Source organism: Stegodyphus dumicola, chromosome 2 (genome assembly GCF_044657685.1).
Source record: "Stegodyphus dumicola isolate Sdum_Otavi_A_Nest chromosome 2, ASM4465768v1".
Taxonomy (NCBI): domain Eukaryota; kingdom Metazoa; phylum Arthropoda; class Arachnida; order Araneae; family Eresidae; genus Stegodyphus; species Stegodyphus dumicola.
The window spans coordinates 261981176-262006040 of record NC_140769.1 but is presented as its reverse complement, the minus strand read 5'-3'; the positions used below and the strand labels follow the sequence as shown (position 1 = coordinate 262006040).

The 24865-nt window shown below is 35.0% G+C and overlaps 1 protein-coding gene across 1 annotated transcript; it reads right to left on the bottom strand.

The window, feature by feature from the left end:
- Positions 1-6392: 6392 nt before the first annotated feature.
- LOC118195937 (uncharacterized) lies at positions 6393-24717 on the bottom strand. The gene is made up of 8 exons (XM_035367278.2): positions 24559-24717; positions 23156-23243; positions 16028-18865; positions 15890-15942; positions 15678-15772; positions 12692-12954; positions 10244-10374; positions 6393-6667 (listed from the first exon to the last, which is right to left on the bottom strand). The coding sequence occupies exons 2-8, from the start codon at positions 23235-23237 to the stop codon at positions 6509-6511; spliced, it is 3621 nt and encodes a 1206-aa protein (XP_035223169.2). The 5' UTR covers positions 23238-23243; positions 24559-24717; the 3' UTR covers positions 6393-6508.
- Positions 24718-24865: the final 148 nt, after the last annotated feature.

The following is a 24865-nucleotide window of genomic DNA, read 5'->3' as shown; positions in this document are numbered from 1 at the left end:
CTTGCGTGTTCACGTGCCTTTCCTTCATCAATTAATCGAAACAAATCAAAAACTTAATAACTATTAACGATTAAATACTTAAGGTAAGACGGGAAAGTCCTTATCGCATAATTTATGTAATTTTTAGTTCGTTATTATTACTTTTTGTTTATCTAAAGTTGAAATTTTATAAGGCGTCAAATAATGGATTGAAACTAATAACTTTTTTAAGTAAACCAATTTAAAGTTTTACATATGTCTTCGTAGAATTTAATACTTCAAGAAAAAGAAAAGGTAAATAAAGCTGTAGTCAAGAAAGATATGAGAATTTCCACGCTTACTATACATGCTATATATATACTATATATATATACTATACAAAACCCAAAACCAAAGCAATACATTATCAGGATTTTGCAAATTTGATAACGATAAAACCGACTTCTTTTGGTGGCTATTACCTATTCTACTTTTTAACATCTGGTAATATGCTCCCACTAGATTTCTATAGAAACACTTGTTTAAAATTCGTATTTAAAAACGGAATTAAATCATCCTAAGTCAAAAACTAATTACATACATAACAGAGGAATCAGCATAATATCGAGTCCCTACGAATCAGTTGGCTACATGAATGATTTCGTCGCTTACCTCCGTGTGTAAAGTAAACACAAGACACTTTCCGCTAGAAAATCCTTAACGAAGATATCCCTCTCCTTGGACAAAAAAGCCTTAGTGTCCTTTCCATATTGAAGTAAACAAACGAACATGCCGCCCAACTGGAATACCGGTTAGCGAAGCTGACTGCCGTACCGAAGGGCTCGGGTTCGAATCCCCGAGAAGGTATGGATGTTTGTAAATGTATAGTGTCTGTGCGGTATGAGGGCACTCTAAATATGTGGTGAGCCGAAGGTCCTCTCGATACGTTGGGAGTAGGCGAAGAGGAGTGGGAGACTCTCGGACGCGTCCTTCGGGGTGCTGTTCATCAAAACTGGGGGGGGGGCGAAACTGAGCAGCGTCCTACTGTCACCCGTATGGTGCTCAAAGCTCTTGCCAAGGACAGGCGGAATGTAGCACTCCTTGCCACGATAAATTTCGTGGGCTTGTTCTGATGCTACTCTCGTACAAGTGAGCTAAGTTACAACAACAATAAACGAATGTAATAGAAGGAACATCTTTTTCTTTAAAAGAAATGAAAGAAAATAATCTTGTGAAACGCACAAATTCAGCTTTAAACGTGAATATATCAACAGAATTTGAAAAGTAAAAGCAGATAGATTAGATTAAATGATTGACGCAAAGCAACTCGAGGGCTATCTGCCTACGAGGAGGCCTTTGTGGAGGACGTTTCAAGATAAACTGGGTCGTATCCACATTTCACATAAGGAAAACCACGAAAGCCAACCATGCAGCTAGTCAGAGATTCGAACCCGAGATCTTCGCTGCGATTCGGTCCCAGTTCGAATTATTAGTGTTTAGTAACTTCACCGCTGATGGGCCTAAGTAAAAACGGGATATTAAATCAGATTGTTAATAACTGATATAAGAACTAATTTTGTGAGAAAAATATTATTTCATAGTCGAAAAGAAACAATTGAAGATATTTTAATTTTGTAATTATAATAGAAATGAGAGTTAAATAACACTAAATAACAATTATTGGAGATACTTTAAGACAACAAGAATCAGTACAATATTCGTACATTTACAAGACTGGTTTCGAAGGTTTAAATATAGAACTTTCTTCAGGCGTGCATTCCTGCAGCCGAAGGAGGTTCGATGATTAAGCCTTTGAAACTAGCCCCGAAAATGTATGAATATTACTCTGAATCTTGTTGACTCAGTATTTCCAATAAAATAGCGGTATAAAAAATTAAATAACGTCCGATTTTCTGTTTCTAACTGATAAAAAATTAATGTCATTGGATTTAAGTATTTTGAAAATGAACAGCTTAGGGTACTTTTCCGTTTTGCCGGCGCAAACGATAAAGTCGCCAATAATGGTACAACTGGATGCCAAAAGGAATATATTCGCTGGTAACCTTTTACGCCTCATTTTCAAAACAAATCGCAGCCATTTCTTGTTTGTTTCTTTGAATGATTGTTTCTTTGAATGCTGGCATACAATTACATAGAATTTTTACAAGATAGTTAAATTGTATGCCCTAAGACCATTCGCGGTAATTAAGTCAATTAGAATGCAATCACACCGTTCACACGAAGGCAAAAATATAGAAAAGGCAAAATCAAGTGTTAGATCCATCAATTATAATGAGAATGCACTAGCGAAGTAAAGCACTGCGGTTTTACATAATTTCTCAGTAAGCTATTCGTAAGAACTGAAATAACTCTTGCATTTAAAATTGTATTCCAAATTAAAATTTAACTTGAAATTACTGTACATAATTATCGAGAGAATTAGATTTTTATAGCATAGTTTACGTGAGATGAGATCGCTTGGGGTCATGTGATACGAACCTACGAATCAGGAATTTGAACCATGAAAGCACAGTAAATTCTTAAATTATGTCTTTTTACAAATTTATCGTCTTTATTTATTAGCTTTTTACAAAATTTTAAACCATATTAAAATGATTATGCCTTCAAAATAAAAAATGTTTAGAATTAACATTTTTTTATGTGTATACTGTATGTTATCGCCAACAAAGTCGGCTTGGCGAGATTTGCGCCGGCGAAATGGAAAAGTACCCAGCTTAGTATTTAAATATCCAAATTCTATAAATGTTTCAGGCATTCCTTCAGAAGAATGTAGTTTTAGAACCACTAGTTTTTGACCACTTGGTTGAGTAGGCAAAGCCGCTATACTATATACCGGTAATTAATCTCAGACTCGGTGGTTGAGTGGATACTGCATTAGGTTCTTGTGATCGTCTCGAGTTTTAACGTGAACGCGAGTAAGTTTCGATAGGAAGGTTTTACCAAGTGTCCTCCTCCCTTACATGTTAATAGCTTTGGTATATATTAGCGATTTTTGCTTTACAAATGATTAAATCGCAAATAGCTAACGCATTTCCTATTCAGTTCCTCCTTATCTTAATGCTGAGCGCCGCCTGAGATAAACCACTGACCTGACTTTGTCGTAAAAGTCTTACAGCGTTAATAGTCATCCTGTCAGAAGGGAAAATTTCCTCCGTGTAAAAATATAAATATCACATGGGCATACAAGGCCTGTGTATAAGCATAGATATGTTGATTACAAAACATTGTCTTGTACAAGTTACATATGATAATTACATAAAATCAGGACAGCTGTGTGTACATTTAAACATTATCTGAATTCATATTTACAATACTTTTACTGAGATAATCAAAGTAAACTTGTAATTCATTTACACATTGACTGGATTTTCAATATCATTTGAACTGCTTTACAATATTTTTATCAAGTACATACAAACTGGATAGTAATATGCTTACAATAGTTTTGCTCTTGCAGTCCTGTTACTATTCTACGGGGTGAGCTACTTTTCTAGTGTTGATTTTTTGTTGTAGTATTTAGAATTGCTATTAAAATTATGCTGCGAAGATAACAGTTCTCATAGGTGGGGCAGAATTTCTTAGTACCTTGCTGAGCATAGCCTGATTACCTCCTCTATTTTAGTTTTCGTCTGCTTGTTGACGCAGGTATTCTTCGCCCATTGCGGCCAGTATTCACTCACTGCTTGACATTTGTAAATGCAGTTTATTGGTTTGTGGGCAGTTGAAAATGAAGTGATCTGCATCACATTCACACAATTCTGATGCTCGTTTGCCGAATCTCCTAAGATAATGTGAGAAGGGACTATGGCCAGTGTAGAATTGAGTTCGTGCTCCGCTGTATGTATTAACTGAGCATGTAACTTTCGGAAAGAATTTGTTTATCTTAATGCTAGGAAAGCAAAGAGTACGTTTAACGGCATTGTAATTAGAAAAATCTCACAAAACAACCCATTTGTACTGCAATTTCTAGCATAAAATCATGCAAGGTTATCTGCGTGAAACCAGTGGTTAAAGCGAAGATTAAAAGTGTTAAAACGTTGCTTACGTAACTCTTTAAAATACACATGCTAAGATCTTCAGTAATTTCGTACATTTTAGAAAAGTGCAATGGTTAAAAGAAAGTCAAGACCCGATGCAAGATAAAGTATTTATAAACTAATAGAATAAGGCTGATATATTTAAAATATTTACTCGCGTTAATGCAGTTTCTCAAGTGAATCTTCTTATGGAAAATATCGCTATCGATTACGCTGCAAACAGCCAAATATGAAAAGGGCGGAATTTATTTTCGTGAAAAAATACTTTGCCATCAACCTAGAAGCTAATCTCTAGTTTGCCTGCGTCAAGATAAAAACTCCAAAGTAAAACAAGATTAAGCAAAAACAACTTCTCGCCAAGTGTGGAGTTTAGTTATGACTATTTCAAAGGCCAACACGTACAGATTCCTCTAAATCTGCAGATTTCTTTGATCCTGATAAAGAGACTTCACCTCTCAGCCCTTGAAATCGATAGTCATGACCAAAATCTTTTTTTGCTTAATTTTACTTTAGTCTGCACAGTTACAGATGTGTCACATCCATTAGTGATAACTGGATGTGATAAATCACCTGAAGGATAATTGACTACAGGGAAGGGTACCTTTCTGTGGAGTTTTTTCGGGAAAATTCGACTTGTGTTAATGGTACTCTTGGGTATATTCACAGAAATTTAAGCACCAAGATTCAAACGCTGTCTTCAGACATCTCTTCAGATTTCATGTCCGCTCTGGCTTGGTTTGTCAGATTGCGGGAAATCACTTGAAGGCTATCGGCCTATGACAAAGGATCCCTTTGTGTCGGGAGAATAAAACTGGCTGTTATTTATTATAACTTTATACTTGCCGTTCGAAAACGATTAACGACAGACTACCGTAACGAAAGCCCGTGTTTGAATCCCGGAGAAGGCATAGATCTTTGTTAATGTATAGCGCGTTTGCATCAATAATGGCTCTCTAAATATATCCTCGTGGGGAGGGATTGGGGGTATCAGGGAAAGAGCAGCGAGATCCTCGGACACATTCCGGGAAATGGCTGCTATCTCTTAAAATACGATTAGAACTGTCAAATTCGTACAGACACCTACTATATGGTGGACAAGGCTATTGCTAACGGCACACGCAATCTTTTACTCTTTGCCACAATGAATTCGAGGGCTGGCTTTGTTGAATTTATATGAGAGATCGGTTACTGTAATGAAACAAATTTATCCTTTTAGCATATTACACAGAAGTTTAATATAATTTTGCATCGAGGTTTCAAAACATACCGTTATAAGCAGTTGTTCTACACCGTCTATCCACTTTCTACGCGAATTTCATCTTGTATAATTAAGCAAAATGACATTTCAAACTGTTTTATTAAAGAGTTCAACTACTGGGAGTGCGACAGGTATCCTCGAGAAGTTTCAAATTTATAACTAAAAGATGAAGATGAAGTTATGGGTATTTTAGTTTTAGGAATACACCGTTAGCCAAGGCGCTAAAATCGCGTAATTACCCTCAGGATACTTGGCTGCATAAACTGGCGTCAGTGTAAAGTTAAACGAAATTAGAGTCTGGTCTTTAAAGTAAGATAAAACAAGTTCATAATTCTGAACCCAAATTACTCATTAGTGGCATGCTTTAGGTTTTGAAGTTCAGCTTTCTTTTTTGTTACTATAGGGTTAAATCAAGTTTATTAGAGATCTATGAAATTGAAATTAATTTTAAGCTACTAAATGTTGCAATTTATTTTATTCTATATACATAGTATAATATAAAGTTAAGTGAAGCGTTCAGAAACTGTTTTACGAGTGGAAATTTAGTCTATCATTTCACACCTGACCGATGGCAACAGATTCAGAAATTTGTTTTAAATCCGCAGAACAGAGCCTAAATCGAACAGCATTTTGAAGATAACGAAAAAGAGTTCCTGCGTTTCAAACTTTTGTCTGAGAAGTCGATTTCGAATCAGTTAGCACATTCTAGTAAATATATGGTGAAGAGTTACAAGTTTCTCTGGCTGAAAGTTTGAATAAAATTAAAAAAACATTGTCGTGGAATTCTGCGAAAAGCGTGCAAATTGCAGTTTTAAATGCCATGTTAACTGCTAAACAGTACTTCATACTCTTCATTGTTAAATGGTGAATGGAACAATCCAATAGGTAACACATTTCAATCCTCACAAAATATTACAAAACATGAGAAAAAGTTTAAATAAGAAACATTTAAAAATTAAGCATTCAAGGAATAGTGTTGCAGGTAGAAGTTCTTTAAAGCTTCTGTGGTTCAATAAACGTTGCTAAAATGTATTCAATTTTCGCTTGTAATTGAGAAAAACTCTGGAAAGTGATATGTTATCTCAAAAGAAAGTGTGAAGTAAATTACAGAGCACAGATTTTAGTCATAAAAACTTTATTAAAAACAGGGACAAAAACTTAAAAGTTGGATAAAATTTAAAACAGCTCAGCTGTGTATGGGTTCTGAATTTAAGCATCCGATACGAAAGTCACCTCAAGAAGCATGTTGTTTAATCCACTCGCGGTAGTGAGATACTCTGGTAAATGTTGAAGGAAACTTCTGATCGCAATCATTTCTGTTCCACGAAAGAACGCCGATCACTTTATAATCCTCATCGTCAGGGTTTATGATAAGAGGAGCTCCAGAGTCCACCTGGAAAAACAAAAATGAATAACTCATTATTTGGATATTATACCGTCGATCTTTAAACTGTCGCCAATAATGGATAATCGAGAAAAACATTCAAAACGTCAACGCTTTCGGTTATGTAACCACGACCGATTCTCACTAGGTTGATTTTTGTTTTTATGAACAGTAAACAAAAAGGTTTTTCAAACCTCAAGAGAAATTCCCTTAAAATTTTAAGACCCGTCTTCCACAAAGCATCAAGCAGTATATTTTTAAAGTTATGGACGCGATATGTTCAGCTGAATATGGCACACAGAACATCAATAGTTTGAAACAATTACCTAAAGGAAAGTTTGTATTCATTGCATTCTAAAACAAATTTAAAGTGGAAGTGCCTAACAAAATAGGAAAGATCGACCAAAGCCATTTTACGAAACTCGAAAAAATAAGACTGTCAAATACAGATTGTTTAAAGAGATTTTAGTTCCTTCAGGATTCAGCAGGATCTCCCCCAGCTTTCATCATTCGGATGGTAATCAACTTTCAGGTTAGGTTAGGTTATTTAATTACGGCAAAGCCTCGAGGGCTATCTGCCTAAGAGGAGGGAGGCCTTCGTGGAGGACTTTCTAAGGGAAACTGGCTCGTATACACGTTACACATGAGGAAAACCACGAAAACACTCATGCAGCCAGCCCGTTCGCGGGATTCGAACCTCGGACCGAACTACCAGTGTTCAGTGACTTTACCGCTCGGCCGCTGGTGGGCCAATCAACTTTCAGAGTCGACAGGATAGTATACATGTACCACTGATTCTCCTCACCTGATGCTGCAGTACTGAAGAAAATGTTCGACACGAATTTGACACCGAAACCAGTCCCTTAAATACTAAGCAATACAAATAACTGCTTTTAGAGTAGTAGTAAAGCATAAGTTAAAACTATTTCAAACAAAAAACTCTTTTTGATGTTTTATGTTGTACATTTGAGTTCACCCATGTCAAGCATTTTCTTTTCAAGTTGGTTGTGTTTTTTTTTTTAACAAGAGTTTTAACTATTGCATCCAAATCATGTAAAGCATTTTAATTTTATTCAATGCTAACGAACACTGGAGTCAAGAATAATTACCCTTTTAAGATCCAGGGTAGCTTTTGAACTAATCTTACATGAAGGAAAGTAAAATTTACCACCCTGATGGCGATTCCTTTAACAGGAAGTTAAAATTTATAAGTTTCTTTAAAAATTGAAGTTTAACTACTTTTTTTACGAAGAGGTTTGGAAGAAGTTTTGATTTACCATTTGCCGATTCCCATCTCCAAAACTGAATTTGATCTGTGAACAAAAGCTACTTAAGCGTACAGTGGGTACAAAAAGTATTTGCAAACATACATTTTTGTTTACAATTTATAAGAAAATGTATTAAGAAATACAAAAATTGGCATTTAAAAAATAACAGCCTACTCATTTAAGTTACTTACAAAAAATTCAATAATATTAATAAAAGCAATTTTTGCTACAATACTAAAATAGCTTATGTCAAAAAGTATTTGCACACTCAACTCAACTTTAGCAAATTTGCATTTTTATGCTATCATTTGACAGTAATCTCGCAGTAAATAACATACTTAAGTCGACTATAAAAGGAGGTGTCAAAACGTTATCAGTTGATTGCCGATTCAAATTGTAATGACACCTAAGAAATCCGAATTGTCGATTTCATTGCGAGAAAAAATTCTCTACGTGAAAACGGCCTAAGTTATCAAGAAATAGGTAAAAAAGTAAATGTTTGCTTCTCTACTATTTGGTATGTTATAAAGAAAGAGGATCTACATCAAGTAATTTCCGCTCTGGACGCCCAAAGAAACTTTCATTGCGAATGAAGCGAAAAATCATAAGAGAAGCATAAAAAATCCATTTGTTAGTGCAATTACTTTAGCCAACGATGTCGCTTCAACATCTGGAGTTCAAATCTGTGCCCAAAGTGTTCGAAATGTCCTGCACGATGCACACATTTATGAGAGATCACCAAGGAAAACACCTTTCATAACTGAACGAAACAGACTGAAGAGACATGAATTCGCTAAAGAATATATCAATAAGCCAATTGATTTCTGGAAAAATGTCATTCTCCGACGAGAGTAAGTTCAACATCTTTAAATCAGATGGCAGGAAATTAGTTTGGAGAAAACCTTGTAATGATTTTCATACCAAAAATATGTTACCTATAGTTAAACATGGAGGAGGTTCTGTTGATTTGGGGGTGCATGGCTAGCAAAGGAGTTGGTAATTTGTGTTTTATTGATGGGAATATGACAGCTCGAACCTATATAGAAGTGTTGCGAGATAATTTGCCACAAAGTGCAATAAAATTGGGTATTAGTAATTCTTACTATTTTCAGCAAGACAATAATACTAAGCACACTGCCGGTATAACACGTGTGTGGTTGCTTTATAATGTATCCAGAAAATTTGCCACTCTACCACAATCAGACTTAAATCCTTTGGAAAATTTGTGGAATTCTTTGGATTTAAAAATAAGAAAAAGGAAGATTTCAAGCAAATCTGTCCTTAAACAAGCCCTTATTGAAGAGTGGTCGAATACTGATCCTACTGTTACAGAAAATTTAAATCAATGCCAGCAAGATTACAAGCAGTAATGGATGCTAAAGGCATGCATACTAAATATTAGTTATTTGAAATTTGCTTACATATTTTATTTCTTTTGTATTCATGCAGGTGTGCAAATACTTTTTTTGATAGATATTTTAATTTTGTTACAAAAAAGCATTGTTATTTATATTGTAATTTTTCTGTTTTGGATGATTAAACTTATTCTGATTTGGCAATACCAATTTTTATTTCTTAACGCTTCTTTTTATGAATTGCAAACAAAAATGTAGGTGTGAAAATACTTTTTTTACCCACAGTATATCGGAACATAGTTTAACTCCAGAATAGTTATCAACATTAATTTGTCAGGAAATGTTATACATCATTCTACAAATGTGTTAAGAAATATTACTGCATATGATTAACTAAAATCTTATTGTAAAACTCATGGTTACTTTAAGGATGTTATTTTACTTCTAGTAAAGATCTTTCATTTTCTAGACTTACAGGCGATATTCTACTTTATATACCATTTTACTGGAAAAAACAGGAAATTCACGGAGATTTGGAATATTCATGGTCTCCAAACTGGAGATAATGTTATGGGAATTGAGACTTAACGCACATTACAGACATTTCTTATTTTAAATTTAAAGCGGAGTCCTCAGGAGATTCGATAAAGCATATCAACAATTTGAATGATTTTTAAAATCGTACAACTATGGACAGAGACAAAAATACCAGAAACATTCATTTTGAATGTGTACAGTATTGCTACAGGAAGTGTTCAAGAATTGTAAACAATTCTTTTGCTGCTTACTCAGACATTGCATAATAGGAAAACTAAATTAAGAATGCGCAGCATATGTAAAACCTTTGATGATCAAGTAATTGAGAAAACTAACAATCGAATTCTTAAAAATTTTTAAATGGAAGTGCCTAACAAAAGTTTAAATTAACTAGCACTTGAAAATTACTAGTTAAAATTACGTACGTTGCATGTTCTTTCATCTTCTTCTCGGGCTTCTGTGCATAAAATAGAATCAGCAACGCTAAAACCCAGCTTTTCTGCGCAAGCCTTCTGCGACATCACCGTCAAAAACTCAGTCTTCCTTGCCTTTTCATCTGGAAAATAATGATAATTACTTTAACATATCTATCAATGACCCAAAACTTATGTCCAAAACAATTATTAACAGATTATTGCAAATCTTAGGATTGTGCTCTTATAGAAGAACTTTAGTTTGCAGCCATGTGTATTCACAAGTCATGGATCTTAATTATTCTCTTTACAATAAACTGGCTGTGTGCCCTAGCTTCAGTCTTTAGCTGGAGTATAGCGATAATTTAAAATACTGTTGATATGAGATGTCAGTTAAATAATTGCAACTCGGGAACATTTGCTGAAGATAATTAAAGAGTTTGATATTACTGAAGATTTTATGAAGGTTGAATATTTAACATTATGGACTTTTAAAAACGTACCCTTTTCGTGACTCTGATTTAAGATTTGATTACTTACACGAGATTTGTTAAGCAAACTCTTATAGCAGTTTAACATCGAGCTAAACGTTCCACCGGTTCATGTTTTAGATTAGTGACAATTTCAATGGAAAATTAATATTCAGATATACTCTGGATTCATATATAAAACTCGTTCTGTTTCAAAAGCGGCTGTTAAGTTTTCCTCATTAACAACAGTAAACAAAATTATTTAAATACCAATTATGAAAATTCTAACCAGATGAAGATTTCAGATTGTGAAGCATTTATATCCGAATGAAAATTTAACGAATTGAAAAAATTCGGTACTTTTCCGTTTTGCCGGCGCAAGCGATAAAGTCGCCAATAATGGTACAACCGATGCCAAACGGATTATTCTCGCTGGTAATCTTTTACGCCTCATTTTCAAAACAAGTCGCAGCTTTTTCTTATCAGATTGTTTCTTTCAATACTGGCATATAATTACATAGAATTTTTATCAGATAGTTCAGTTTTATGTCTAAGGCCATTTTCGGTAATTAGGTCAATTAGGATGCTATCACAGTTCTTACCCGAAGCCGAAAATATAGAAAAGGAAAGTCAAGGGTTAAATTCACCAATTCTAATGAGAATGCATTAGTGAAGTAAAGCACTGCAGTTTTACATATTTTCTGAGTAAGCTATTCGTACGCATTGAAATATTTCTTTCATTTAAATTTGTGTTTCAAATTAAGATTTAACTTGAAATTAATGTAGATAATTACTGAGAGCATTAGATTTTTGTCGAGTAGTTTACGTGAGATGAGATCGCTTGGGGTCACGTGATATGAACCGGCGAATTAGGATGTTGAACCATGAAAACAGAAAATTCTTAAATTAGTCTTTTTACAAATTTATCGTCTTTATTGGCTTTTAAAGTTTTAAGCGATATTAAAATGTTTATGCCTTTAAAAAAAAGAATTCTTAGAACTAAAATTTTTTTATGTGTATACTGTATGTTGTCGCCAATAAAGTCTGCTTGGCGAGATTTGCGCCGGCGAAACGGAAAAGTACCAAAAATTCTTTGCAGAAATTTAAGACCAATTCGAGTACTTTGATGCAGCGGCTCTTGAGACTGGATCGCCAATCAAAGGAGATATCTCGCCAAAATATTTTACGCGTTCTTGTATCTCGCCACGTAATCGTATATTGTAATTTTGCTCTCTCCGCGTGTTATATTCATTTTTGACAATTTTCGAATTTGCATAGTTTATTTAAAAACGTTCATTGCTTTTCTTGTGAATATGACGTTAACAATCTAATTTACCAAGTAATGAAATGAACGCCATTTTTTCTAGAAAGAGCTCCTTTACCTGACACACGAATATGCCAAAATGGCCACGATGTGGAACTATCATGTTATATCTGTGTTAACGAAGACACCATTTTGATGTCATAAATTACAAAAAAGAGCCTTCATGTTGAAAATTGGTTCAGCGGCTCCGGAATATCGTTAGTTACTGCTGGTTAGATTTATGCATTCTTGGGCAGAGAAGTTGACGTCCATGAAATGGTGTAACAAACAGCTAAACGTGTACCAAAATGCTGCAGTTCACTAAAAACTTGGATAAAATGAGGATTATCTAAAAATATTCTTAGAAAACGACATGGGTTATTTATATATTATGTTATTTTAACATTCGCGCTTCAAGCGTGCTTGGCGCAAGTGTAAAATCGCCAAATACGGTTAGGGGCCGTTATAAAAAAGAAGTAACCTAAATTGTAACCAAGAATTAGAAGTAAAATAAGGTACAAATCTGAAAGTCAATGTCATTTACAGAACAAGTACTAAATTTAATTACGTGAACCATTTTAAATGTTATTACACTAGCAAAAAATTGAAGATCATTTTGGAGAAAATAATTCGCTTACGAGCGAACATTTTAAACTGCTGAAACACGTGAGAGATCAACGAACTTACTGAAGAATCCATTCCAGCCGATAAGAACTGCTCTCTGATCACTGTAATCACTTTCACTGTCCTCTTGAGGAAGACACACAATACCTTTGAACTGTCCAAGTGGTACGCGTCGAGATAATTTCAGGAGAGCGATATCGTTTTCGAGTGTTCTTGGATTATAACCAGCATGTCTCTTGATTTCCACAACTTTGAAATCAACGGCGGACCTATGATCATTGGAGTCACGCTGTCCTAGTCTTATCAGAATCTGGTTCCGAGGAATTCTGAAAAAAGTTGAATAAGTATCACTAAAGTGACTAAATAGCAACTTGTGTGCAGGTTATTCTACAGGACTCAAGCTAGATATTTTGTATTTGCCAGACTGATTAAATATTAATTAGTACTCAAATACACAATTGCATTTGTCCAACATTTAATCAATGCTCGAATAATACGAACTTTTCAATATAAAACTCCTGCTAGAAATTTTGCTTTGAGAAATTTTATACGAAAAACACCATTATATTTTGCATATGTAAGAAGTTAAGATAAGGGTTTCAATTTCTGAAAAATCCAAAGCTGCAGAAATTTCAAGTTAACTACATAAAAAGTAGATAATGTTAAGATTTTTGCTATCAAGAGATTTACCATTTCCCGAACTTCACCTCTATACAATTTACTCCTAGGGAGTAATTTAATTTACTCCTAGGGAGTAAAGAAGGACCGGTCCTTCTTTATAGAGACTTGTTTCTTTAACACGATACCGCTTCGATTGATTTGATTACGGCAAAGCATTCGAGGGCTTACCTTTTTAAGGAAAGGGATGCCTTCGTGGAAGATTTCCAAAGAACAGTCCCGTAACCACGTTACACATGGCGATACCCATGAAAATGCTTATGCAGCCAGCTCCTTCGCCGAGATTCGAATCTCGGAGACTTCACGATAGATACACCTTCGAACCAAGTGGTCACAGATGTAAAGTAAGGTATACTTCTATCAAGATCAGATTCGAAAATTAGTAATTTTAAAAAATAAAAATTTAGTTCTTTACAACTGCCTTCCAATCTTGGACAATTTTAAAATTATCAGCAATCAGTATGACGCAAAAGATTCAAGTCAAGATGTACCAAAGGAAATTTAACATCTTGAAAATAGATAAGTAATGTTCTTCTAAATTCCGCTATATTAATCACGTCACTGGGAATTTTACTTGGCTTACGCAAGACATTTAAATTTTAAAATTTAAAAACCTGCTCCATAACTGATAACATTCTTATTTCTAAGGTTTGGTTTATTTATGGCAAAGCACACTAGGGCTATCTGCCTAAGGGGAGGGATGCCTTCGTGGAGGACTTTCTAACGGAAACTGGCTCGTATACACGTTACACATGGGGGAAACCACGAAAACGCCCATGCAGCCAGCCCGTTCGCGGGATTCGAACCTCGGACCGACCTACCAGTGTTCAGTGACTTTACCGCTCGGCCACTAGTGGGCCAAGTTGCATTCGAAATGCGAATAAATACATCAGTACCTAAACGATATAATGACAGTGTAGCGAGTGACTGAAGAACAGATTGATTGAACAGCAGACATCGTTAGAGTCCGAGACAAGCGATGAAAATAGACGCAAATTTGCATATTCCAATAATGAAATTGCCATCATGGGAAAAGCAGGCAAAATAGTCTGCTGAAAGGTTAAGGCTTGGTTTAGTTTTATTATGGCAAAGAACACCAAGGCTATGTGCCAAAGGGTAGATATGCCTTAGTGGAGGACTTTCTAATTGAAATTGGCCCGTTCGCCTAGATTTGAAGCCAGGAACTACCAGTGTTCAGTGATTTTACCGGTCGGCCGCTGGCAGGAACGTATCCTCTGTTGTGCAGATTACCAGTTCATTTTTCTGTACCAAAGGGACATTTAATTTAAAACGCTTTACTTAATAATCAGCACATTCAGCGAATGGCTTATCAATTTTACTACAACCACGAAGAAATAAATTGCTATTCGAGTAATAAATTACTATTTCCTAGTAAAGCAATTTTACGAAAAATTTAAACTGAACATAAATGCTAATGATGGGTTTTCAGTTCCGAGAAATGCTGAAAATTCGTTACGAACGTTCATAAGGTTCCAACTGCAAAGCTCCTTGATTAGAATTTACTTAAAATTAAGAAATTGAGCAGCTGTGAACAATGAAATAATTCTATTTAAAAGTACTTTAGTAAGTGAATTTGATTTACAAGACTATGCAAACCACTCAAAGTTCATCTGCTTAAGGAAGGGATGCCTTTGGGGGGCAAAGGTCTCTTATTCATGTTATGGATAGACATTTTCGTGGTTCCCCCTCCACTATGCAGTCAGCTCGGTTGTCGAATGCGATTTCGAGTCTGGCTTATTTAATTTTGGCAAAACACTCCACGGCTAGCCGCCTAAGGCATGTTTTCATGGAGACTTTCTAAGGATACCCGATTCGTATCCATCTTACACATGGGGAAAAGTACGAAAATATCCATACAGAATTCTAACCAGATCGAAATAACATTGTTCAGCTACTTTATCGCTCGGTCTCTGGTACGCTCGATTTGAATTCAGATCCACCTACCAGTATTTAGTCTTCCTACTCGCGGTTAATAATGGGATAAGAGAATATCGATTTTAAATTCAGTACAAAGTAATTTGAATGTTTTACATTTCACCTTTAAGGTTTTAAAAGCGCTGCCTTACCTGTTAAGTAGGCCTAAAATTTATTTCAATCTAGAAAAGCAGCAGAGCAATTTAAAACACGTACAGCACAAACTGTGGGAAGTCTTAATTCATTATGCCCACGAGTGCAATTTTCTGCACTCGAATTTCTCTCCAGCAGGGATATTATAAATGTAAGAGCAATTTTATTCAAAGTCCAAATGCATATTTTATTCAAAGTCACTGAAGGCGTATCATAGAGGATTTAATTTATTAAAAAGGTACTTAAACATTAAGCCATTCTTTGGATAAAATAAAAATCTTACTTTGTGGTGCAGTGGGCAGCAGTAAGGATGTACTTCTCATTGATAAGAGCACCGCCGCAAAACATTTTACCAGTTGAAACAGATATAAGAGGAGCCTGGGAAATAAAGCAAAATTGGTATATTAGCAAGTCTTTACCAGTACCAATAACTTTCAGTTCCCCCAATATCATTGTAGGCTAACAGCACAGCAGTAAATTAGATCAGATACTCACCATCCATGGCCATGCCCCTTTCCTTTTAGCGTCTCGAGATATTTCCCCACACTCTGAAAGATATCATTAATTAGTTGGAAGTTCATCAGAGCAGGTTATTATGCACCAAAATTTTATGCTTCTTGCTCAGAAACTTACCTTGGGATGTGTTGAATTGATCTTCGTCGTCGCTTTGCAGTTCTTCAGAGTCATCCCACTGGACAGCAACCCTTTCTACAGGAAACGCAGGACAGCAGACACCAAGAAACATGTCGTCGATGATGCAGACATTGCCAAAAAGTTCTTCCAGATTGCCAGCAGTGTTTAGAGAAGAGCAGAACTGAACAGGCATGCAATTTCCGGTTTCGTTTTTTCGAGTCAAGCACTGCTTAAACTTTCGCCTATTCGGTGGTTTGGAATTGGGCAAGAGGGACCATAGACCGGAATCAAGGGAGGAAACGAAACTTCTCGACAAGAACTGCGCTGAACTCGAGACATCTTTGTATCCTTCGGTAGTTTTCTCTTGTATTGACAGCTTTTCGTTTTCTCTGCACAAATTTTTAAGTTCAGGATCATTTTGCTCCAGACATTCTGTAAACTTAGAGTCTTCATCTGCAGTCCAGACATTCAAGTTCGTATCGTCACTGTCACTCAGCTGATTTAACGCGAGTTCCGTTTCATCAGGCGTGTGTTCGCTGCCTAGTGTTTGGTCATTTTCCTCATCTTTGATCAGATCCCTTGAAAACTGCAGATTTGAACGGTACTCTGTGCTTCCCGGTTTCGTAATTTTAACCTTACTTTTGCCTGGTGTGGATTTTTCAGCATATTTATCATCCAGGTTATCCGGCTTCTTCTTGGTAAACGATTCTGCAACATTGGGATTCTGGTTGTAGTCCGTGGGCTTGTCAGGCTTTTCCTTTTTAGTTAAAGCTTCTACCATTGCGGGTCTTTCGTAGTATTCACTTTTGTCGGTTTTTTCAGGCTTTTTATTTTTAACGGGAGTTAATGCAACTGGACTTTCGTTACGTTCCCTGTCCAAGGTGGTTCTTTCTGCATTAAAATTTAGAGTTTCTGTCTGCTTCGAGTTCTTGTATTTGGCGTCATCGGGTTTGTTAGAAGTTTTATCCTTTACCATCTCAGCAGAATTTTCATAATCTTCCTCCTTCAACTTATCCTTATCTTTCATCACTTCAGTTTTGTCCGTTTTTTGCTTTTTCAATACTTCAACTACCACAGGAGATTCATAGTCATAGCTGTTTGATTTGATTGGTTTTGCTTCCTTTTTACTTAAAACCTCAACTACTACTGGACTTTCAAAGTTCTCTTCAGCATTTTTATTAGTCTTGGCGTCAGCATTAACTGTTGGGTTTTCATATCCCATATTTTTATCAGTTGCTTTAACTTCGTAATTGCTGGATTTATCTCTTATTGGGCTGGTCTTATCTTTCGACTTATCCTTGGTCAGAACTTCAGCCGGCAGTAAAGTATATTGGTTATCACGAGTAGTTGGTTTCACTTTAATTTTGCCCTTTTCGGTTTTTTTATTGAAACCACCTTCAATATGAACGGGGATCTTTTTGTAGTCATCTTTATCGGGTTTACCGTTGTTTATTTTGGTAAGTGCATCTATCACAGACACATCCTCATAGTTTTCATCTTTTGCTTTATTTTTGGTTAAAGTTTCCATCGCCGCAAGCTGTTCAAAATTATACTGAGATAAGTTAGGTTTTTCTTTACCTTTGCCTACAATAGTTCGAGTTTCATAATCTTCAAATGGGCTTTGATAATCAAGCGCATTGGGTTCCACGCCATGTTTAGGCTTTTTAGTCTTTTTGTTAGATTCCGTTTTAACAGGCACGGTGATCTCTTTATAGTTGTTTTTCTGAGGTTTGCTACTCTTTATCTTGGTCAGTGCATCTATCACAGACACATCATAGTCAACCTCTTTTTCTTTATTTTTTGTTAGAGTTTCCATTGACGCGAGCTGTTGATAATTATACTCAGATTTGTTAGGTTTTTCTTTATTTTTGCTTCCGATTATGACTGGGGTTTCATAATCTTCAAATGGGCTTTCATAGTCAAGCGCATTGGGTTTCGCATCATATTTAGGCTTTCCAGTCTTTTTGTCAGAGTCTGTTTTAACAGGGATCGTGATCTCTTTATAGTTGTCTTTCTCGGGTTTGCTACTCTTTATTTTGGTCAGTGCATCTATGACTGACACATCATCATAGTCATCCTCTTTATTTTTTGTTAGAGTTTCCATCGACTCGAGCTGTTGATAATTATACTCTTTGTTAGGTTTTTCTTTATTTTTGCTTCCGATTATGACTGGGGTTTCATAATCTTCAAATGGATTCCCATACTCAAGCGTACTGGGTTTTGCCTTATCTTTAGATAATTCAGCTACAATCTGATCATTATGAACTTTCAGAGGTTTCTTTTCCACAACAGGCTTACTGTAATCAGTCACTTCGTGGGAAGACTGAGGGACTGAAACCTTTTTATAGTCGTCCAATTCGGGTTTGATAGGCTTTGTTTTGGTAAATCCAATTATCACATGAGCATCGTCTTCATTGTCATGGAATTTCACTTCATTCCCGGTTGGATTTTCTTTCAGTTCAGAATGTTCGCTATATGCAGATTTGCTAGGTTTTTCATCCGTTTTTCCACCAATTATCATTGGGGTTTCATAATATTCTTCAGATGGACTTATATCTTCATATTTACTGGGTTTAGTCTTATCTTTGGTCTCGATTGCAATTATACCACCGTAATTATTAGGTTTCCGTCCGGGCTTAATTCCTTGCGTATTTGCCATCACTTCAGGCGGTGATATAACTATAGGTTTTCCTTTAAAAAGAGGAGTATACTGCTCAAATGTATGCTGTGGTCTTGAAGCAGAATTGGAGTAAGCATCCTGGAAGTGTTGATTTTGGTAATACGAAGAGAGGAAATTCATTCCATCATTCACGTTATAGGCAGCAATTCCAGGATCATCTAAGGAAGTATAATTAAAGTATTTGAGCTTGGTCTATGGAAACTAAGCTGTAATTTTAACTTGAGCACAAATTTTTAACGAAACTAAGGTACTAAAGGAACATCCGTTTCGCTTACGGTTTAGGTAAACAGTAATTTTGAAAGAACACATTTAGTTTTAAAGAATGGGTTGCAAATTAAAGCAAATGGAAAAATCTAAAAAGGTTCAAACATCCGAAGTAAATCCTTACAAGGTTTATAATTTTTAACAATTTTACTTTTTATTTGCTATAATTAGAACGTAAACACTTCTGGTGAGCAGTTTGTCAGATGGTCAGAATTTAAACAAGAATATGAATTTCTTTAAAATACTGCTATTCATATACATATATGAAGCTAACTAAAAATGAATGAAATTTAGATTGTTAATTTTTTTATGCAAGACTAACATTTCATACAATGAAATACGAAAAGGAAAGCATAAAATACAATATTAAACAGTAAAGATGCATGCTTCAATAAAAATGCAAAAATTCAAATTCTTAACATTAGTTAGTGCTGAGCAGAATTTTCAAGTGCACTGCAGGCAAAGAAAGACTAATTGCATTTTGTTTTATTTCCTTATTACGTGCTCCGCCCTTGGGTACTACACGGAAAGGGAGGGGTGCCCCGTGGAGGTCTTTTTAAGGGAAACTGGCTCGTATCCACGTTACACATGGGTAAAACCACGGAAATGCCCATGCAGCCAGCCCGTTCGCGGGATTCGAACCTCGGACCGAACTACCAGTGCTCAGAGTCTTTAACACTCGGCCGCTGGTGGGCCTATTGCATTTTGTTTGTATTTGTATTATTCCGCTGACCGTGACCCGCATATTCACAAAACCTACAGACAATTTCGCTACGGGCTGCTCTCATTGGAGGAACATCTGCTTGGCGGTCATATTTGGAATGGCGAGTTATCACCCTGTAGGCGTGGTAATTAACGCCAAACAAACGGAAACAGCGTTTATTTCATTCAATATTTTTTTAAGTTTATAAATGAAAGCTTAGAGGAATTGTGTGGAATATATCTTAAATAACCTACTGATCTTATTAATAGTTTATTTGTATTTGAATTTAAACTTTCAAAAGTACGTAATTGTTTTACAAGAAAAGGTGTTTATATCGAGACAGCATATGCACTTTTTCGTTATTTCACTTAGGAAGAGTGTCGTGTAAATTTTCATAGCGCATTAATTTATACAAATAAAGAAATATTAAAAAATTAACCAAATGAAAACATTCAGTAAACATTTAAGGGTGTCGGATACCTATTCTTTTTACGAGTAAGTATAACTAAAATTATATTTTATTCCATTATGCGCTATATCTATTGAAACGCTTTTCGGGATCTTGGATCGTAATCTTGCTTACTGGTACCTACTACAAAGAGTACAAACCAGTAAATAAAAATAAGAAAAATTAACATTAACAAAAATTGAGAAATTAAAGGCGTTTAATTTTTTACACCGTACCCGAAGGCGAAAAGACAAATAATGACAAAGTCATTCAATAAAGTTAAAATAAAGATAAATTCGTATAGAGCAGAGTTTATGAAAGCTACGATCGGGGATAGAACCAGCGACCTAGAAGTCTGAATTATTCTTGCGCTCGTTACCACTGGGCTGCGGTTTCTCCGGTAAGTTATGCTCACTTTTTGGTACACGACGCTCAGATACAAATTGTAAAATGGATGAACCAAAACTCGCCAAGCACTAGATTCTGTAACCCTACCTCTTTTAACCAATCGGAGCAAACAGCAGAAGAAACGGTCTGTAGGCTTTGTGAATAAGCCCGTGACCCTGGGCGAGGCATGCGATTTAGCATGAATTCTAGATAATCCTGACATAGCAACTCTTAACACGTGCGCCTTTCTTTGATGTAGGGCTTCCCATTCACTATAGTCGAATTTTAATTTTATGAATTAAAGATATCAATTTTCTAATCCTTCTGAAAACACTGATTAACTTTTGGGACCTGCTTTATACATAACAAACAGTGCATGAAATTTAAAGTTTTTGCTTTCTACCATAAAACGTGAGTGTATTAATAAGATATACTCAGTTGCACGTAACGAAAAAAATAGATTGAAACAATACTCAAGAGAAGTTTTTATTCCTAGCGTTCCAAACAGAGCTTCCGGTAACATGCTAGGGCCTAACAAGCCAGAAATGGACAAAAACCTGCTTACGAAGCACGAAAGCAAAGGGTGTCGAAAACTGCTTATTTAATTCCTTCAGAATTCAAGAGGGGAGATTAGTACAATTTTGTAGAATATGTAGTCATTTCTACGAAGATTTACAGTTTCTATTATAATACAATTTCTATTACACCGTCTTGAATAGGTAATGAACAAAAATTCAGGTAAATAAAGCACAGGATTTGGACGGCGAAACAAATGTTTTGGGTTGGTTTAATATGTATTATACGGTAAAAGCTCGAGGGCTATCTGCCCAAGAAGAGAGATGCCTTCGTGGAGACCTTTTTAAGGAAAACTGACACGTATACACGTTACACATGGAAAAACACGCAAATGCCAATGCAGCCAGCCCTTTCGCGGGATTCGAACCTCAACCGAACTACCAGTGTTCAGAGACTTTACCGCTCGGCCGCAGCAAACAAATTATGCTGCTAGTGGCATAATATCATAGCAATGCAAATACGGGTAGTAAGTACCCTTTGGCGAATATTTCGTGAAGACTCACGAGTAATATTCTCCATTTGAAGGGAAAACATTTTCTCCGAGGCGATATAACCGAATTTGAAGTATAATTCGTTCAGGAGGTTGTAAATAAAATAAGGTTTCCTACTGTACACTACAGCTTACGTTTATAGGACAAAAAACTCCCTTACCATAAGAACACGATTTCTTCAATTGCATTAGAAAAGCGAAGTTATTTTATAAAACATTAAGGCTCATCTGAAAATATTAAAGCCACTGGTAACTAATAATTTTGGAAAAACGAAATTCTTACAAAACTTCACATGAACAGCGCTTAATACTACGACATGTAAGCGTAGACAGAACATGAAATATCAAAAACCACGCCAACTTCGAAAATAGTGCAAATTTAACATTTTATTAGGCAGTGAATAGTTGATTGAATTCCTTTATCAGTTGATAAATTTCTGTTGTGCAGAAACTCTCGTGAAAAGATCTATTAAAGTAAGTACTTCAGAACTGTACAGTTTTCTCGCGCATAAAGCAATAGTTTATTTTTAGCTCAGAACATTATATTTAAAAAAGTTTCGTAGTTTAGGTTAACAAGCGATATATTACAGACGTTGACTTATTTAAAATGTACATATCTATGACAAACAGATCTCAAAGCATTGGTATTCGATATAATTAGATAAAACTAAATCTAGGAGGTATTTTAGACAGAAGCTGAATAAATTTCCAAATGAATACTTAAAACCTTGTTAAGTCTTCGAAGAGATGAGTTTCAAGATTAGGATTATCTACGGCAAAAGCTAGAAAACTATCTACTTAAGGGGAGAATATCTGAGTGCAAGACCTTTAAAAGCTTGGTCTTGATTCATTGAGATTACGGGAAAGCACACGAGGGGAGATGCCTTCGTAGAGGACTTTCTAAGAGAACTGGGTAGTATACACGTTACACATGAGGAAACCACAGACTAAAGGATACCAACTCTTATTCAAGTGACACATAAAGGAAACCCCAAAAACCAAACCACTCGCCGAGATTTGAGCCCATATGAATTATTAGCATTCAGTACTTGGCCACTGGTTGGCTAACGTGCGTCCCAAATTCTTTCTATACGTATATAGGTTTTTTTCCCCCAAACTTAATCGAAACCAAGATGTTATTTTATTATTAACAGATAAATTTTTCATTTGTCTCTATAGGTTATGAAAGCAGTATATTAAACGTTTTATTAAATGGTGAAAGATAACGAGTGTCTAATTATACCCAGTTTTGATGCTTATTACATATGTACGCAAATATAAATTTCAATAATTATAATCAGACACAAAGTTACGACTTTTGCTCTTTTACTTTATTTAGAACGAAAACGTGAGAAATAACGATTGCATTAAAACTATTGTTGATACACTTCAAACCATTACAAAGGCTAACTTTAGTTTCAGGAGAAAAAATATGGAGCTAGATCAAATTCCTATGCAAACGATAGATTGCGTTGGAAACTATGAATGTTTATAAAATTTAGAGTATTGTTAAATATTTCATTGCAACAGTATTTTAAGAAAGTTAACTTGACAATGGACTGATACAAAATGTAATTTACCTGCAGGTTCACCAAACCTTTGACGTAAAGCCTTCCCTTCTGCAAGGTAGAAGAGGGCACATAAAGCAATCAAGGAAAGCATTGCGGGCTGAAAGAAAATGGTTTGTTTTATTAGTAAAAGTATAGGCATTTAATAAAAACACGGATGGGACATCTAAATCTTGGAGAGTTTGCTGCATTCGAATGTTAATATTTAAAATTAAAAAATTTTATTTGAAAAATATCGAAAGTTTAGTTTGATCGATGAATAGAAGATTCATTTAACAAACAAAAAACTCATTTGTTGTAACTTCTGTACGCCTAGGACACGACTATCAAATTAAGCCATATTTTCTAGAAAACAAAATACGTATTCTAACGTATATACGCCTAACGTACAAACTATTCTAACGTATAAACGCCGTATTCTATGGCTAATGTTAATCTATGTTACCCGCGCATATTTGCTTTAATTTAAAGATTCCAGAAAGATATTCGGAATATTTGATGCATTACTCTATTATTTTGCCAAACTATATTTGAAAAATTAACTTCAAATTTAAAGTCTTAATTATACCGTTAAATTTGATCTCAATGCTAGTATGTTTCATAAACGATGTTTTAGAATCTGCTTCAGTAAACGCAGATTGCATGTTTTGCTTTAAGAAACTTCTATTTTGTAATACTCGTAATTGAAAAATTTCAAAAACTGTCAAAGAAGTCTTTCAAGAAATTAAATAGCTACAAAAATGTAGACATTAATTTAATGTTCTGATGCGCGTATTTTTAGAAAGAACGTGAAAGAGAAAGAAGCTTTTACCATTACAGAATTGTTCCATATTTAAGGTTTTTTTTTTTTTTTTTTTTTTTTTTTTTTTTTTTTTTAACTTTCACCGCCAAATGCTGTTTTAAAGCGATATAAGAATTGAGAAAGTTCAGGTAGAAATCTAGCAATAGAACCATTTTGAAAAGAAATTCTTAAAACTTAAGCAAAATCAGTTTCTCGAAAGAATGGATTTCTACATTTTCTGACTGAAAAATGTTTTAAGCCACTTTAAGGCAGAGATATCACTCTGAATTTACAGGCATAACGAAATATATGCGCAGTATAAGCGAACAACTGCAGGTAGAATTTACAGCTCTTAAACAAGATTATAAAATCAATTTACAAAAAACCCGTGTCGCATTGAAAGTAAAACTACAAATCAATATATCTAAGATAATTATAATAATTACTAATTACGTGCTATTATTTATTTACTCAATACTATGCGTTGAAGAACATTTCGTTTTAAATCTTTCGAAAATTTCTTTAAAATTATATTAACTACATTGTTGTAGGATAAACAAAGCTTGGCTTTTCAAAACACAAAATTTTGTACAAATTTCTAAAGCTAATACTGCCAGTATAAAAAAATACTCACGTCATCAATGGCGACTACAATAAACGAAGCGATTCCAAGCGTTCAAACGTAAAAATTTCTCCCCTGTTAATCCAAATTAAACCGATTGCTTCTATTCAATATCGGAAACATCCCTCACAAAATAAAGGTGGTTCATTTTATTTTACCCAGCAAATGCAACAGTCCGTTAAGACAGACGATGACGTAAGCAAAATTTGCATAGTTTTTCAATGGTACTTCATTGCAAATTTAGTTGGCTACTTCTGTATAAATTTTAACAATTTATTTAGAAATATAATATTTTTTGTAAAAACGTTTGCTAGTACAG

Excerpts from the sequence above, each read along its gene's own strand:
- LOC118195937 (XM_035367278.2), bottom strand. The coding sequence starts at position 23,237 with ATGCTTTCCTTGATTGCTTTATGTGCCCTCTTCTACCTTGCAGAAGGG. Across the intron at positions 18,866-23,155 it reads AAGGTTTGGTGAACCTGCAG|ATGATCCTGGAATTGCTGCC; the intron begins GTAAATTACATT and ends ATACTTCCTTAG. Across the intron at positions 6,668-10,243 it reads AAGATGAAAGAACATGCAAC|GTGGACTCTGGAGCTCCTCT; the intron begins GTACGTAATTTT and ends TTGTTTTTCCAG.